The sequence below is a fragment of the Euphorbia lathyris genome, chromosome 5 (genome assembly GCF_963576675.1).
Source record: "Euphorbia lathyris chromosome 5, ddEupLath1.1, whole genome shotgun sequence".
NCBI lineage: Eukaryota > Viridiplantae > Streptophyta > Magnoliopsida > Malpighiales > Euphorbiaceae > Euphorbia > Euphorbia lathyris.
In genome coordinates this window covers 39,943,821-39,960,071 of record NC_088914.1, presented here as the reverse complement: position 1 = coordinate 39,960,071, position 16,251 = coordinate 39,943,821, and the positions used below count along the sequence as shown (strand labels likewise).

General features: G+C 36.3%; 1 protein-coding gene across 1 annotated transcript; it reads left to right on the top strand.

The window, feature by feature from the left end:
* Positions 1 to 318: 318 nt before the first annotated feature.
* LOC136229311 (uncharacterized) lies at positions 319 to 15,695 on the top strand. The gene is made up of 13 exons (XM_066018009.1): positions 319 to 557; positions 646 to 1,298; positions 1,477 to 1,637; positions 6,189 to 6,249; positions 10,627 to 10,692; positions 10,904 to 10,989; positions 11,405 to 11,468; positions 12,347 to 12,559; positions 13,711 to 13,776; positions 14,082 to 14,161; positions 14,248 to 14,372; positions 14,523 to 14,630; positions 15,333 to 15,695. The coding sequence occupies exons 1-11, from the start codon at positions 416 to 418 to the stop codon at positions 14,363 to 14,365; spliced, it is 1,710 nt and encodes a 569-aa protein (XP_065874081.1). The 5' UTR covers positions 319 to 415; the 3' UTR covers positions 14,366 to 14,372; positions 14,523 to 14,630; positions 15,333 to 15,695.
* The last annotated feature ends 556 nt before the right edge of the window (positions 15,696 to 16,251 follow it).

Here is a 16,251-nt window from a genome sequence, read left to right as displayed (position 1 = left end):
TAACCTTGTTTGGAAGTCTATAGAATGTAAATAAAAGTTAAAAAGCTGGCTCCCACCTCGAAGTTAAAGTTTAGAGATAATAAGAGTAAAATGTTATGAACTCCCGTAAACTTTCATTTATTCTAAAAAAAACTCATTTAATTTAATATTTTACATAACATTAATTCCATTAAGCTCGTTACAAAACAAGGGTTATAAGAAATTATTTTGATGAGTATGAGAGTGGAGGGGAAAATAGTTGACTTCCAAAACAAGTAGATCCTTGGATGGTTTTTATGTTGGGCTTAGGCTGGAGCCTGTGGCCAAACAGAAAGAGCACCTAAACTCGACTGGTTGAACTATAAACCCCTAGTCAATTCTTCTTCCCTCTTTCTCTCTCGACACTTTTACATCCTAAACCCCCCCGCCACCAGAAATGGTTAGCAAGGCTTGGAGAATAATACCGAGGCCATTACTAGAAACTATCCTAAACAATCATGCCCAGCACCACCGCGTCCCTCAGGCCCTCTTTCTCCACGGCCCTCGTGGCTCCGGCAAAACCACTCTCATTCTTGAACGTATGAATTCATCCACAATCCTTGTCCTTCTTTCTTCTTCTTCTTCTGCTTATACAATACTTCTTCTGATATCCTTTTTATTTCACAGGTCTCCTTACCAACTGGAATAAAGGTCCCCATGTCTCAGGCTACGTGGATTTCGCGCAATCCATTAAAGATCATCATCCTGATCATGACGGTTCATTTCCATGGTCGTCTTGGTCCACCTGTGAGTCTCCAACACTGTCCAGTTGCAAATTCCAGCTCGAAACCTGCCTTGAATCAATGGCTCATAAGGGAATTCAGCTTGGTGCCATTACTTCCACTCAAATCTTCTCAACTCTTAAAAAATGGCACCGCCTCGACACCGCTCTTCGCCGGATAATACTTCTGAACAAACCTTCTGTTCGGTCCAGATCGAAAAATGCCATTTCTGATAAGGTTTCCGGTTCGGCTCTTTGGGACAGAGCAGTTCTCGCTTTAAATGCTCGATCAAATGCCTCAGAGATTGATGACCTTCTGGGATTGAAAGGAAAAGAAAAGAATTTGTCTTTAGAGGAGGCTTCATATTTCAGGGAGGGGATTGTGGCAATGCGATTGGCCAAGGAGGTGATAAGAGTGCAGCAAGGGTGGAGAGCTAATGCAATTGCGGATCTGAATACGACTGGTAGGTTTTCTAGGTCATTGGCAAATTCATGTACTGATTGGCCTTGTTTGTTAATAGAGCTGCTGTCTCAAGCTGCTGAGGTTAATTACTTTCAGGTATTTAGTACTGATACTAGCACTATTCTATTGCACTTGGTTATTTCTCTGCAAAGTTCTGAACTACAGCAAATTGGTTTAGCAAGTATTTTTTGCTTTATTGTGTCTCTGGAACTTGTGTTGGATATGCTTTTATATTACTATTATTATTTTAATTTTTTTTATGTGATCTTGGCAGCCAAAGTTGGTTATAAACAATATTGAAGTTCTGAAAAATGCCATTTTAACCGATGATTCAATGGTGTCTGGATCCATGTATCATGATAGTTTAATATGGAGAATCATTGCTTTGGGTGCCAATGAGAGGTGCCTGCCTGTTTTGCTTGTGACATCTGATAGGTTAAGTCCATTCCTCAACTGTGCCTTTTTTTTGTTCCATTTATCACATTAGTTCTGCATTGTATTTTTTCTGTCAGATATATATATACAAAAGATTTTGGAGCCTTGTCGCAATGCCTGAGCTACATAAGTTATGAAAAGAATAAAGTTATTGAAACCATGAATGGTAATATTGAAAATATAAGAAATGATAAATTCTAAATCAAAATGCAATAAATACTAAATCATGACAGTATTCTTAATCATAAATTCTAACCCGCAATATTCTAAAGTTCAAGTGTTCAACTAATTAGTAAATTTGAAGTTGACTAATGGGTAGCTACTTGTCATCAAAAGTCTCCAAATTCATCAATCATGACTCATCACTCTCCTCATGTCCAAACACCATCAAATTCTTCAAGGATTTTATCCTCTTCATCCTCATCTATAAAGTCAGTTTCATGTTGTGTATCTGCACCTCTTCAGAGTCTTTCTTACCTTTTTGCTGTTATTTTGGACACTAGATGTGTCTAATCCAACGGTAGTGGCAAGCTAAAGATGATATGGAAGAATTGTAGCCTAACCACCTCTCAAATCTCCAATAACCACCACACCTTGGACCAAAAACACTCGAAACACCCTGAAACCTAAAATCTCAGGATTATGACACCTGACAGTAGGAATTAGGGCAAGAGAAGGAGAAGAATAGAAAGGAAGAGAGGAACAGAGAATTACGAGGAAGAGAGTAGAAAAGAAGATAAGTTTTTATTAATAGAATTCTGATGCGTTACACAACAAAGGCAGGACTCCAAATACTAATAACTCAACAGTTGCAAATCATACAACGTTACTATTATTTACAACTGCAGTAACAGACTCCTAAAGGTAATAACAAACTCTAAGGAAATAAACAAGCAAATAATAACTACAAAGCAATTATCAAACTTAACTAGAGCAATTAACCACCTCATTAACTCTAATAATCGCGATAATACTTCCATGTGGCATATAGGGCGACATTCCGCTCCATTGAATTTGTAGCTGGAAAATAGTGAACGTGAAAGGTCTCTTTTCCATATCAGTATTAAGAATCTCCTGGTTGGACAACTTGATGGAAGTGTTTGCATTTCTCATATGCTCGGCGGTAAATAGGTTCTCCAATGCTTTAGCAGCACTATACCTTGCACCCCTTTCACCCAAACGTAGAACTGCTACACTGCAACAACTGAAGATTCATGTCTCCGAATCTTAGCAGCGTTGCTAAATAGTATCTCCGACAAATCAGTTGCAATTTCTTCAGTTGCATCTTCGGGACCAATTGAAAGGGCTTCTATTGCCCCTGGTTCTAACCTAACAATCTTATTTAGCGGACAGTCATTTGCTGGCCGAGTCAGAAGCACTCATGCTAGAAAAGGTGCCCTAGGGCGATCTGGAATTAGTTTGAGAAGATCAACAAGGACATGTATGGCTTTCCGAGAAGCATCTCCAACTCTTATGTCTTCAACTCTGAACAACCTCTCAAGAGCAACTTGACATGTATAATGCACTAGAGCAAACTCCTTTGATAATTCCAGAAGATTTGATATATCAACATCAACATCAACATCAACTAAGTGAAGAAATAAGACAAGCAGCAGCCCTAGAATTAACAACAGAGAGAAGAGTTCCCCTGCTACCATTGCAGAATAGATTTGCAATTGCTTGAGCAGCAAAATATCTGTTTGTAAACTCCTCTGACTTGAGCCAAATTGCAAGCATTGGTACGAATTTCATGGTAGCATGTCCTCGTGCTCTATCTCGGAAAAGAATTGCTAGCAGCAGAGCACGAATCCATATTCTGCTATCTTCACCACAAACACTCTTATTATATTGCAAAAAGCAACCAGCAATGGAAGTCCTAAGTTGAAGTTGCTCAAGGGAACTTGGACAATTATTCGTAGTGGTAGCCTCTGATTCTGCGCGACAAGAGTGCAAGTCTTTAAAGACAGTTTTTGACAATCCATCAGCCTGTGTGACTTCACGTAAATGTCTATTGCACGATAAAGTCCATCATTGAGGGACCTAGCATACTCGGGAACTGAAGCAGTAAGAGTCTGGTACATGTATTTCCTATGTCCAAACACCTTGTTCCTGTTGTTGCTATCTTTCCATACTCAATGCTCTTCTCCATTTGAAACTTCTCTACATTCCGAATAAGAGGCTTCCCTTCCTCTGTCAGGTAAGCAGCTTGTTGGTGCTGGTATCTTTGTTAAGAAGTGACAGTAACCCCAAAAATAGGATCTTTAGAAGCAGAAGGCATATGCATACGCCTAGATTCAGTCTTCTTTATGTATGCATTTTGGTTCACAAGATTCTGACCTTAAATAGCAAACAGATCAACATCATGTTGGTTTTCTTTATCGATAGCACCCTTTATTGACAAATTCAAACGAGATAAAAAACCCGATAAATCTGTAGACTCATTCATGCCAAAGGAAACACCCGTGAATGATTTTGAATCATTAAAGCCTCCCTTTTCAGATGCAGAAGGTCTCCTTTGTCTAATGGAAGTAGGGCAAGGACTCAGAGCCTTAGCAACAAGTTGAGGATAAGGGGTGGTACTCCTTGACAAGGAAGAACCAATAATAGCAGCATGATTATAAGAGGAAGGTGACAGATGGGCTCTCATTTGTACCAAAACGTAAATGTCTGGAGTTTTCTGATTGACCATTGGTAGCAGATTGGTTTTTCAGGCATAACCTGCGTTTTGATTGGAGTGTTTTGGGTCCAATTTGTAGTAGTTTTGGAGACCTAAAGGTTGGGTTAGCTTTCAAGTCGTTTGGGGTGTTTTGAGCCCGAAGTGTAGAAGTTATTGGAGATCTAAAAGTTGGGTTAGGTGTCAGAGTGTTTCAGGTGTTTTTGGTCCAAGGTGTGGTGGTTATTGGAGATTTGAAGGGTGGTTTAGGCTGTAATTCTTCCATACATCTTTGGCTTGCCTAAGTACAGGTTGCAATTCTGTGGGGTGATAATACCTCTCAGCAGATAAACATGGTAGACTGTGAGAATCATTAATGGAGAGGTTTACCTTCTCTATTTGAAGATTAAGAGCTTCTACAGTAGCTGTTTGCTTCTATTTCTTCAGGTTTTCCTTACAAATTGAAATCTGCTTGCTCTAGTGAAGGTGGTTTGCAAGGGTTCCTCTTCTTTGTTCTCAATCATTACATCAAACAGTTGGGAGGCAACAAAAGTAGGATTTGAAAATCCTTGAGTTTCTAAAATGAGTTGATCCAAACATGAGAGGGATCTGTGTAATTGTTCAAGAGAGTTTTCTTGTTCCCTTTGTTGCTAGTTGCGACGTTGTTCGAATAGCTGATCAAATTCTTCCATGGTCGGAGGAAAGAAATCTCTGATACCAATGTCAGGATTGCAAGGAATCAGGGCAGAAGTAGAGTTTAGAGAAAGAGAAGAATAGAAAAGAAGCCAGAAACAAAGAATTAGGAGGAAGAGAATAGAGAAGAAGATAAGTTTTCATTAACATAATTCTGATGCGTTACACAAACAAAGGGGGGACTAAATAGGAATAACTACTGCTGACATGGCAATAGTTACAAATCATACGGCTCTACTATTTACAGCTGTAGTAACAAACTCCTAAAGGTAATAACAAACTCTAAGGAAATAAACAAGCAAATAATAACTGCTAAGCAATTGTCAAACTTAACTAAAGCAATTAACCACCTAAATAACTCTAATAATTGTGACATGTAGAGATTAGAACCCTAAAAAAAATCTGCAGAAAACCCATGTGACATATAGGCCCGCCGTGGCCAGGCGCACAAAGGCACGCCTTGCTGTCGCCTTGGCGGCAACATGCCCCTTTGGGGGTGCTAAGGTGCTTGTCCTAGTGCCTTGTGAGCCTGGAGCCTTAGGTGCGTGTGTGCATCTATCTATCTATCTATAGTCTGTTATGAAAAGCTCTAAGATGTCATGTACATAATGTTTCCTTCTGTGAAGAATTGCAAAACTGCAAGACTTATCAGACTCAGAATCAATTGTAATTCCATGAAGTTTCTTCCTTCTCAAACATTATGAACTATGTTTTTGTTACAAGTTTAGAAATTAGTTCCACTGGCTTGATCAAGATCTGATACTTAAAATCTGTTTATGATCTAGTATAGACTATAGAGTTGACATTTGAGCAAGTAATGCTGAGGGCTTCTAATTAGTGGATTCTGCAGCTTTCAAATGTTATAGACTGGTAATTGGAAGTCATTATCAGAAGTCACTTCATTATTTTGAGGCTTTCATTTTGCTATTTAATTTAAACTTCTCAAGGATGCTGTCTGTGTTTATATTGCTATGTAGAATGGGTTTTACAGGACTAAGCTAAAAATTGTTTTCAAAATGGACCCTGAACTTGATTTATGTGCCTTGCTAATTAATTTTTATATGCATTTGCAAGTATATAGGATATACTTAGTTGACTATGAAGAATCGGTTCTTACTTTTTACTTTTGTATAAAGTTAAATCTTGTAAGATCTTTTCTTGGATTATCCTTGAATTTTGGATTCTATTTGATACTGTTACTGCAGCTACTATTCTTACCAGGCCTACAAGGATTTTGGATTCCCGGACATTTTTGTTTCTCGCGAGGTAATCAGACTTGAAGTGTTTCTGCTACTGCTTCTCCGCACACATTATTTGTATGGTATATGTTGCATGCCACCTTTCCTGCCTTTGTTGGAGGAATATGGTTACTGTCTTTGTTCCTTTTTATTATAAATGGAAGAGAATACTATGGGATTATCCTCTAGCTTAAGGTAATCCGCTTTTTTCATGGGTTGGTATAATCCTAGTGGCTTAGGGAGGCCATATTGAAGGTACAACATTGGTTAACTTCAGTGACTAAATCATATTGAATTGTACATATTGCTTTATTTTGAAACAATGTGGGCCCAACAATAACATTTTATTGCCTACAAGTGTCATTCTAAATGTGTATAGTGGATTAGAGAGGGAAGAAAAATTTGAAAAAATGTTCCACTTTCACTTGTTTGGGAGGAAACTGATTGTGAGGATGACAAATTGAGGTTTAAAGTGATGTCCATTTTTTGAATGTCTTCCGATGTTAGTGTGTGTAAGGCTGTGAAATAATGAATGCAGATTGTTACAACCTATCTTCCATATACAAACAAAGTGGGAGTTTCCTTATCAGTAGCATGGGGCTTCCTAAGCATGGGGTTTCCTTATCATTAGCATGGGGGTTTATCTTGTATAGCTTAGTAGTCCTTTGTTGTATATACATTTGTGTATTCCCCTTCAATTCAATATATTCATGTATAATTTTTCTGATTACATGGTATCACATGTATTTCTTTGTATTTACAGGGTATACAAAATGGGAGTTTCCTTATCAGTAGCATGGGGTTTATCTTGTATAGCTTAGTAGTCCTTTGATGTATATATATATGTGTGTGTATTCCCCTTCAATTCAATATATTCATGTACTTTTTCTGATTACATGTTATCACATGTATTTCTTTGTATTTACATGGTATCAGAGCCTAGTTTGGCTTCTATTTCTGGTTTCTAGTTTTTGGGATGAGTTTCCTAGAGGTTTCTTTTGTTGTGTATAACCCGGTCCTTGGATGGCATCTTTCTTCACCTCAGTTAGTCTCACCGCCCCTCCCGCAAGCTTCATCTGCCGCTGACCGTTCGGCGGCCCAGTGTGGCAGCTCCTTTTGCAGTTTCGTCAACTGTTCCGGCGTCGCCGTCTTCTCTCTGCCTGTTCGGTTAGTTTTCCTGTGAATCTGCTTCTTTCTGTTGACATTGCTGGATGCTGGAAGTCTCTTGCCCAATGTTTATACTGGCATCTACTAATCCGTTTCCAATGAGGATTGTTGTTCTGTTGTCGTCTCTCCATCCCCTATCTGCCCGTCTAATTTGTTCTTTTGGGTTGCGTTTCCCATTACATTTTATATCCTAAAGAACCTTGAGTTTATTTGAGTGATATTTTTTTGAGACTTTGTTTGAGTACAGATGCTATGTTTTTTCAGTTTCTATCTGTTGTTCAGTTCTGGTAAAATAGTACATCGTTACCGGAGAGGAACTGACATGGAAGGAGACCTGCAAGTTGTTACCTATATTTGTAACAAGCTGGTTGCTCCAGCTTGAGGGGGCGTGTTAGAGTGTGCAAGGCTGCGACATGCTGTGAAATAATGAATACAGGCTGTCACAGCCTATATTGCACGGGTACTTTTCTTTAGTACATATTTGTTAGGCGCGCCTCACTCAAGGCTAGGGTCTTGACCCTTGAACCCAGAAAACGAGGCTCTGTACAAAAGGCTCTCGCCTTGTGCGCCTGGCGGTTTTTACTTAGGTTTTATTTTTTATTATTACCGTTTTCTCTAAAAATATCTGCTTAAATAAGATTAATCTTAACCCTTAATTTAAATAAGAATATCAAGAGTCTCAAGTCATAATTAAATATATAAAAAATAGAGAAAGATTAGGAGAAAAAGTCATGTAAAGAAAGAAGTCTCCTCCACTCCAGGCAAAAACAAACTTGACAGACACAAAGTGAAGAAGAAACAAAGCCTTGTTCTTTTTGATTGATAATGAATGGTTATTAATTTAGTAGGGGTAAATTACATGGTGTACAACGTTTACCTTCTTTCACAGTTAAGTGTACAACCTTCAATTTTGCACATAAAAGTGTACAACCTTCAATTTTGCACCTAAAAGTGTACAACCTTTTTGATGACCTCCCACTAAAGTGTACAACCGGTAATTGTGACCGGTCAACTCAAAATCAACGCACCACATCACCATTTTACATCCTACTCATTTAAAAAGGGACCCACTCTTTATTTAATTACTAAAATACCCTTATTCTTATGCAATTACTAAAATGTCCTCATCTTCTTCTTTCATTTTCCCAGACTTCTCTCTTTCACTTTCTCACTTTCCCTTTCTCTCTCTAACTCTTAACTCTCACTTTCCCTTTCTCTCTCTACCTTTCTCTCTCTAGTTTTCATAATCACACCAAATTTAGGAACTTTTTTTTTTTTTGTTTGTTTTCAAATTTACGTCTCCTTCTCTTATTTAAATATCTTCATCTTCTTCTGCATCTCACATAATTCTGCAGAAATGGAAATAAGAACAGTTTCTGCTGAACACAAACTCCAAAACGATCTACATCTCCTGATTTGGGAGCCGCCGATGTCGAAGAAGAAAAAGAAGAAGCATTATCGTTTTCCGATTTACCACTCCACTTGAATAAAGACGAGAAACCAAAAATTCAACAAAATGAAACCCATCAAGAAGATTTCGACTTTGAGCTCTCCGGTGCGTCTCTATCATCAACATCAGAAATGTGCGGCGAGTCAGGATTTGGTGATGTCGGAGTTGTACTTAGGAAGGCAGATATGCAACGTTGTGGCTTGTGAAGGGAGTGACGGAGTAGAGAGGCATGAAACATTGGGTCATTGGCGAACTCGGTTTGAATCGGCTGGGTTCAATCCAGCTCATCTGGGTTCAAACGCGTTTAAACAAGCTAGTATGTTATTAGCTTTATTTGCTGGTGGCGATGGGTATAAGGTGGAGGAGAATAATGGGAGTCTCATGCTTGGATGGCATGATAGACAGCTTATTGCTACCTCAGCTTTGAACTCTTTCTCTTAGAAGAAAAATTAAATTTGGAACCAACTTATATTGTCGTGAGTTTGAGAGAGAAAGGGAGAATGAGAGAGAGAAAGAGGAGAGTTAGAGGGAGAAAGTGAAAATGAGAGAGATGAGAGTTAGAGAGAAATGATATTTGACAAAAATGGAGGAGAGAGAAAATAAAGATGAAGATATAAGGTTGAAGAAGATGAGTGGGTCCCACTTTCATTAAAAAATAGGTTAAAAATTGATGATTTGGCATGTTGACTGGTCATTTTTACCTGTTACACTTTAGTGCAAAATGTGAAAATAGGTAAAGGTTGTACACCACGTGTGTAATTTACCCAATTTAGTAGCATTAGTTATAGTTAGGTACTTTAGGTTAAGACCATAAGTATATGTTAGTGTGTCTATGAAGTACGAACTTAATTTGGTATTTTTGACATTTATGATTTAGTATTATGTTTTTATGTGGTTTTGTTTTGTTTGTGTGGGCATAAATATGTTTTTTTTTTTTTGGTTTATGCTTAAGTAAAGAGTATATATTTTATTTCATGCGCCTCGTGTTTCTAAGGCGCGCGCCTCGCCTTATGCCTTTAACAACTATGCTTTAGTAGCATTTTTAGCGTTTCGTCTCCGTTTTCGTTTGAAGGCTATTTTATGTAGGTTATGTTTTAGAAATAACGTTTCCATGTCCGTGCAACCTATCTTCAATATACCATATACAACACGGGGTTTTATCTTGTGTAGCTTAGTAGTCCTTTGATATGTATATATATATATATATATATTGCATGGAAACAGAAACGGGAAATGAAACGAAAACGGAAATTGATACTAGGAAACGTTATTTCTAAGAAAACTTAGCTAGGAAACGATAATGGAAATGGAAAAAAACGGAAACGGACATGAAACGCGGAAACGCTAATCAAGAAGAGTTTCCATGCAACATAGTATTCACCTCTTATAACACGTACATATATACGTGTGTATTCCCTTTCAATTCAATATATTCATGTACTCTTTCTGATTACATGGTATCACATGTATTTCTTTGTATTCAGACCCAACAATAGGTTTATCCAAAATAGTGGAGAATATGGAGTGGATGTGTTTGAGATGGCGTAGAACTCGTTGAAATGTCAATGTTGCAAATGCAATTTACTTTAAAAAGTGAATTCTCACCTCTTTGATCTTTATTTCTTTCAAAAATGAAATAAATTTTAATTTTATTGCTTTCTCTTCTTAAATTTCAGCCCCCTCACACTTGTTTGCCACTATAGTGTTAATTAACCTGTGCAGCTCAGATGTTATTGTCCTGGTTAATTGGAATATGGTTGTCTGATTAGAATCTTTCTTCATTTGCAGACGTTTGGATGGAGTCCACAAGAAGCTAAAATGCATATGGTTACAGACTACTTCAGTCATTCAGAAGTGAGAAAGTTTTGTCAAGTTTCATGGAGGGAATATCTTTTTAAATATTTAATTTGGGATGATGATCTCCTAAAGACAGGGATTAGGTCATAGATAAGCTGCCTCATAACATTCTATATCCTATCTTGATAAATTTTCCTACTTTCCCTAAAGTATTAGATTAACATACTTGCATTTTATGAGATTTAACAATATCTATGTTGAATTGTAGTGGGAAGTGATTGTTGAAGTGCTTGGACCGAATCCCCGACATCTGTTTGAGCTTTATGCTCTCAAACAAAGCAGCTATTACAAAAAGTAATAACATTTCCTATACTTGCCTTTAATATATTGATTGGTAATCATCATTGTTAAAAATCTAAATAATTAAATTGTTCCTTCTCCACATCGTAATTTTTATCCTATTACAGTATAAGCAATTATTAAGTCTAAATCTCTGATAGAATGTAGATCAGAACCATTAGGCTCCTACACATGCAAGCTTTTCTTTGTATTTCTTTTGGCCCATTATGTTTCAAACTACATTAAACACTGTGTATCTTACTCTTGCATTACCAAATGTAAATAGGGAACATATAGGCATCTCTAGAATGCAATGAAAAGCCACAGCTTATTGTGCAGTTTTATATTTAGTAAGAACTATATTATATACTTCTAAGATAGTTCTGCATTTTATTTATTAATTATCATTGTTAACTATTGTCAACTGCAGGGTGCTGGATGAGAAGGCTAGTTCATTTGAGGACATCATAGATGCATATTTAGCATTTTTGCAGGCAAGTTTCATAAGGATTGGCAACTTAGTTCATTGTTATTCTCAGACCCCTTTTACTGTTGCACAGGTTTTTATTTGTTAACGATAGAGTAATTAAGCTGTAATCATATCTGATCCCCTTAGACTGATATTTGTTAGTTCTATGATTGCTTAGGTGAATGAATAGTTTTGCAACCTTACTATAAGCTATCTTAGTTACTTGACAAAAGTAACAATTTTTTTTTCTATGTTCCATTCTTTAATTAACCTTTATGTGTGATGTTAAGGAATGTCCCTCTTGATGGTATTTCATTTATGTTATGAAAGAAAAACAATGAATATAAATGTGAAATACAGTATTACAGAATATGCAAGCATTACTGGCTCTTCTATCTGCACAGTGTTACAGAATATGCAAGCATTACTGGCTCTTCTATCTGGACTCATGTTAACGTCAGATGTCCTAGTCAATGGATTCTTTAGTTACCAGGAGAAGGGCCAATATTCAGTAGGGATTCGGGAAGTGCAGTTTCCTAGGTTTAATTTCCACAAACTCACACAAGCTAAACTTGTAAAACCTAGTGTGCAATCACGTAGCGTATCCAGAGTGTTTTACGAATATATAATCTCTGATAAGTATGACAAATTCATTTAGTCACCATTTGATTGGAACATAACCATAGCCTTTAAAATGTATTGCATACTGATGTTATCTGTTCCATGTTGGACTCAATGAACTTTGAACGTGAAGACTACTTATGGCATATGGGGCATTCTTTACTTTCCTGTTAAAAACTACAGTGGTTGCAGTTTCTACCATCCTTCAAGCACTGTTTTCATGTTCATATCAATTATTGCTGCTGCCTCAAACATCTTTTCTTATTATATTTTTTTATGTAGGTCACTGTGGTGAATCCTTCCATGGATAAAGCACTCAAAATGCTGAAAAAGTTTGCTGATGATGTGCGCAGCGGAAAAATTCCAAAAGATAGATTACCTTTTGGTGCTCCTTGGAGGCATCCTCCAAAGATGGACAATCCTACGCTTTCTTTAGAATGGGCAAAGCTTCAACTTCTGGATTTCGTTCATTCTTTTGTGAATACAGAATTTGGGGTAATATTTTCTTTTTAAAAAATTTAAACACAAACATAGTGATAGTTGTGCTGTCATTGCTGTGAGTTGTGCTGTCATTGCTGTGTTTTTTTCTTCTATAAATAAGGTCTAATGTCCAAACAAGAAGAAAAACAACATTTGTGCAAATTTTCAGTTTTAGTTAATTCTTTTTTATTTACCAATTTGTACCGAAAAGTTTCACTTCTTAACAATTTAGTGAAAGTCTTGCGACATAAAAGTGTTCAGACATCGAATTACTATATTTCATGGTTGATATTACTTTTATCTCGATGTTAATAGGTGACTCTGATATGAAAGTCATTAGTATCATTTCACAAATTGGTAAATAACCAGAGTCTATTCTTACTTCAGTCTTGACTCTTTACACTCTTGACACCGATATTAAGTTTAGCTGAAACTCTTGACACAGATATTAAGTTTAGCTGTGGCATTCACAGGTAAATGGTATTATTATATTTCACGGTTGATATTTACTTTTATCTCGATGTTAATAGGTGACTCTGCTATGCAAGTCATTAGTATCATTTCATAAAATTACATTAATAAGGACTAAAATTGAAGGACTAAAATTGAAGAAGGTATATTTTTTTTTTACTTTTTTGAACTAGTTAAGCTTTTTCCTAAGTCTTTTGAGTTACACCCTTGTGGTGGGACCCCTCCCCGGACCCTCGCTCAGCGGGGACGCGTAGTGCGACCGGGCCGCCCTTTTTTTATTCTTTTTCTCAATTTTCAAACGATTTGACGTGTCATGTGACATAAGCATGTCTATATATATGTGCTTTAGAGCAATGTGAAGAGTCAGAATAACTTCGTACCTTTTATTTGTATACATTTCAGAGCCCTATTGCATCATTTTAAGGATGTTATAGAGATTATGAGCAAAATATTCCTTTGTTGAAAACATTAAACATCCATAGCTTGATTAAGGTATTGAACATGATTAGTGTATATTTTTTCTTTTCATATATAATCTGGTTGGTACGTCTTAATATCTTCACCTGATTTTTGCACTTCTCGTCGAATCCCTGAGCTTGTAGATGAAATGAAAACTTGGGTTGTATTGCCTTGTTCTTTGTAGTCATTGCTACCTTATATAATATTGAGTTCTGTTTCCCTCCTACTTCGCACAGGTTAATTATTTTGCTGACTATAGCCTTGAAATTCTGGATGATCCTTGTACTGTTGCTTTATTGGAGGTATTCTCGTTCTCTCCCTTTATGTTAGGACAGACTTTACCCTTTCTCCAACTCTTGGAGGAATTTGATAGCTGAATTTCTAAATTTTTGCACGAACGTTGCTACATCCATTCACAAACTAAATTTTTGGTCCCTTTGATTGTGCATTTCTTTTAAGTACTATAGTTCTATTTGGTTTTGCTGTCGACTATGCTTTAGTTCAAATCAGATTCTAAAAAAAAAGCTATAAAGATCTTTGGTCCAATTTCATATTGATAATAGATTTGTGTTTTCTTGAAATACATTTGTTCCACTTAATTTACTAGGTTGGTTTGCTCTATGCTCAACGTGATCCACCCTTCATTCGTCCTGTATCTAGAGGCATTCAGAGATGTCTCGTAAGATGGTTAGATATCTTTCCTTTTAAAATTAATAACTCATAATGTGAATCAGTGCTCTATGTTATCATGTGCTGATGCTTGTTATATACAGGCTTGTCCAGGAGAGGACGGCCATGAGCTTCCCCAATTCACTCCAGTATTGGTGGCAACGTTTCATACGCGGCCGTAGCTATCGCCATTTGATGAAAGAAACGGGCTATAATAAGTAACGAACTGGTAAGTTGATGCAGTTAAAAAAACCAGAGTCTATTCTTAATTCAGTCTTGCGACATAAAAGTGTTCAGACATGTTCCTACTAATAAGCTAATGTAGGATATCATTTTAGGGGAACCTATAAGCTAACCGTTTCATACTTTTGGTTACCAGGAATTTCTTGTTTGCAACACTTGGTATAATATGAGGAGCTAGAGTTTGCTAAATTAATTAAACTACAAAGGTGTTGATCATTTATGGCAGCACACGAGATATATCAAGGTTTGAATTTCAAGCGTATTAGTATTGGTTATAACTTTCACATTAAATTTTGTACTTGAGAGCAATGAGATGTGGTTAAGTTTCTTTGGAACACGAAGCAATTGGTTTATTGTATTAGCATTGAAAATTTCATCAGTGTTCTATTTTTAGTTGTGCGTAAACATGTTATACATTTGCAGTTTCAGGACTATTTTTTCAAAGACATTCATTATGGCAGTTTTCTCTTGTGGTTTCCCATAAAAATGGAAGTTTCTGAATGCAATCATTAGATTGTTTCAATCTCATTTTCAATCAATTTTTCGTAGTCATTAAGATTATAAATTATATCCAAAACCTAATCAACTCCCTGAACACAAAAACCCATTGAATTCCCTTGCAAAAAATTATTTATTTCTAATAAGAAACTTCGTCATAGTGGCAACTCTTGTAGCTTGTTTCTCTTTTAGTCTGATTCCTTATGAGTTTGCGCTGAAGAACTCATCTGTTTCGGTTTTTTTTTTTTTTTAATATGTATACTTGACTTACAATTTGCGTATGTTGCTAGATTTTACAGTTTTTATGATGATCATCAGGTGTTAAATTTTGAGTGCTTTAAGATTTCTCATTTTTTTAGATAGTTTTTGTTAATTATGAGGGTTCATCATACATGTTTACAACTTGTATTGTAGTGATGGTTTTCCTTTTTTGTGTTTTTTGGAACAGTCTTGGTGTTGAAACCCATATGCCGACCTGCATCTGCGGATAATGATTGAGTTTCTCATTTAGGGTTGCTCCGCTGCAAGCACATGAGTTTGAGTAGTATTTTCAGCGAAGCTCATGAATCCACATTTATGGAGGATCACTATTTATTTGACAGTTGGGGATGATCTTTTGTATATAATGAGGTGAGTGTATCCATTTCCATTCTCAAGAATTTGTCAAATGTACAATCCATTTTGGAACACTCTCCAGTGATTAGTTTTAATTGTAAATGAGATCCAGGTTATCATTATTCTTGTATTATCATTATGTTGAAGGGAAGGAATTGGATCCCTAAGTTCATTATATGTATCTCATTCTCAACCATTCAAATTCAAAGTGAATTGTTGAGATTTATTTTTTAAATTTTAAAAAGTTAGTTATTCATTTATTTTAGGTACTTAAATCTCAATTATTCATTTTTGAATTAAATGATTGAGATTATCATGTCCTATTATATTAAATATGAACATGCGAGGAACCTACTGAACAATTGAAAGGAATTCTAGAGGGTGTAGTATCTATATCTACTTCAGCTTTTGACTTCTATTGTAAGGGTTCATCAATGAATTATTTTAAATGACTTCTATTTATGGCTACTTGTTTTTTACAGTATTTAGTACTTTGTTCATTTATGTATTTTACCGTGTCACATACACACGCAAAACTAGAACTTGAAGGACCTATGGTGATATTATCCCAGAAGTTGGTACTTTTATTTTTTTATTAATGCATTGATCTTTCTGTTAATTTCCTAAAAGTTTTCAGTAGCCACGCAACTAGAGTGTAGCTTGTTTGTTATTTCTTTAAGGCTCAATGTTTCTCCAGCCCCCTTAACTTGTTCAAATTGGTCATTTTACCATTCCAAATGCATCGAATATCC

Coding starts and splice junctions, on each gene's coding strand:
- LOC136229311 (XM_066018009.1), top strand. CDS start 416: ATGGTTAGCAAGGCTTGGAGAATAATACCGAGGCCATTACTAGAAACT. Junction 1,299..1,476: donor CTGAGGTTAATTACTTTCAG/GTATTTAGTACT, acceptor TGATCTTGGCAG/CCAAAGTTGGTTATAAACAA. Junction 11,469..12,346: donor CATATTTAGCATTTTTGCAG/GCAAGTTTCATA, acceptor TTTTTTATGTAG/GTCACTGTGGTGAATCCTTC.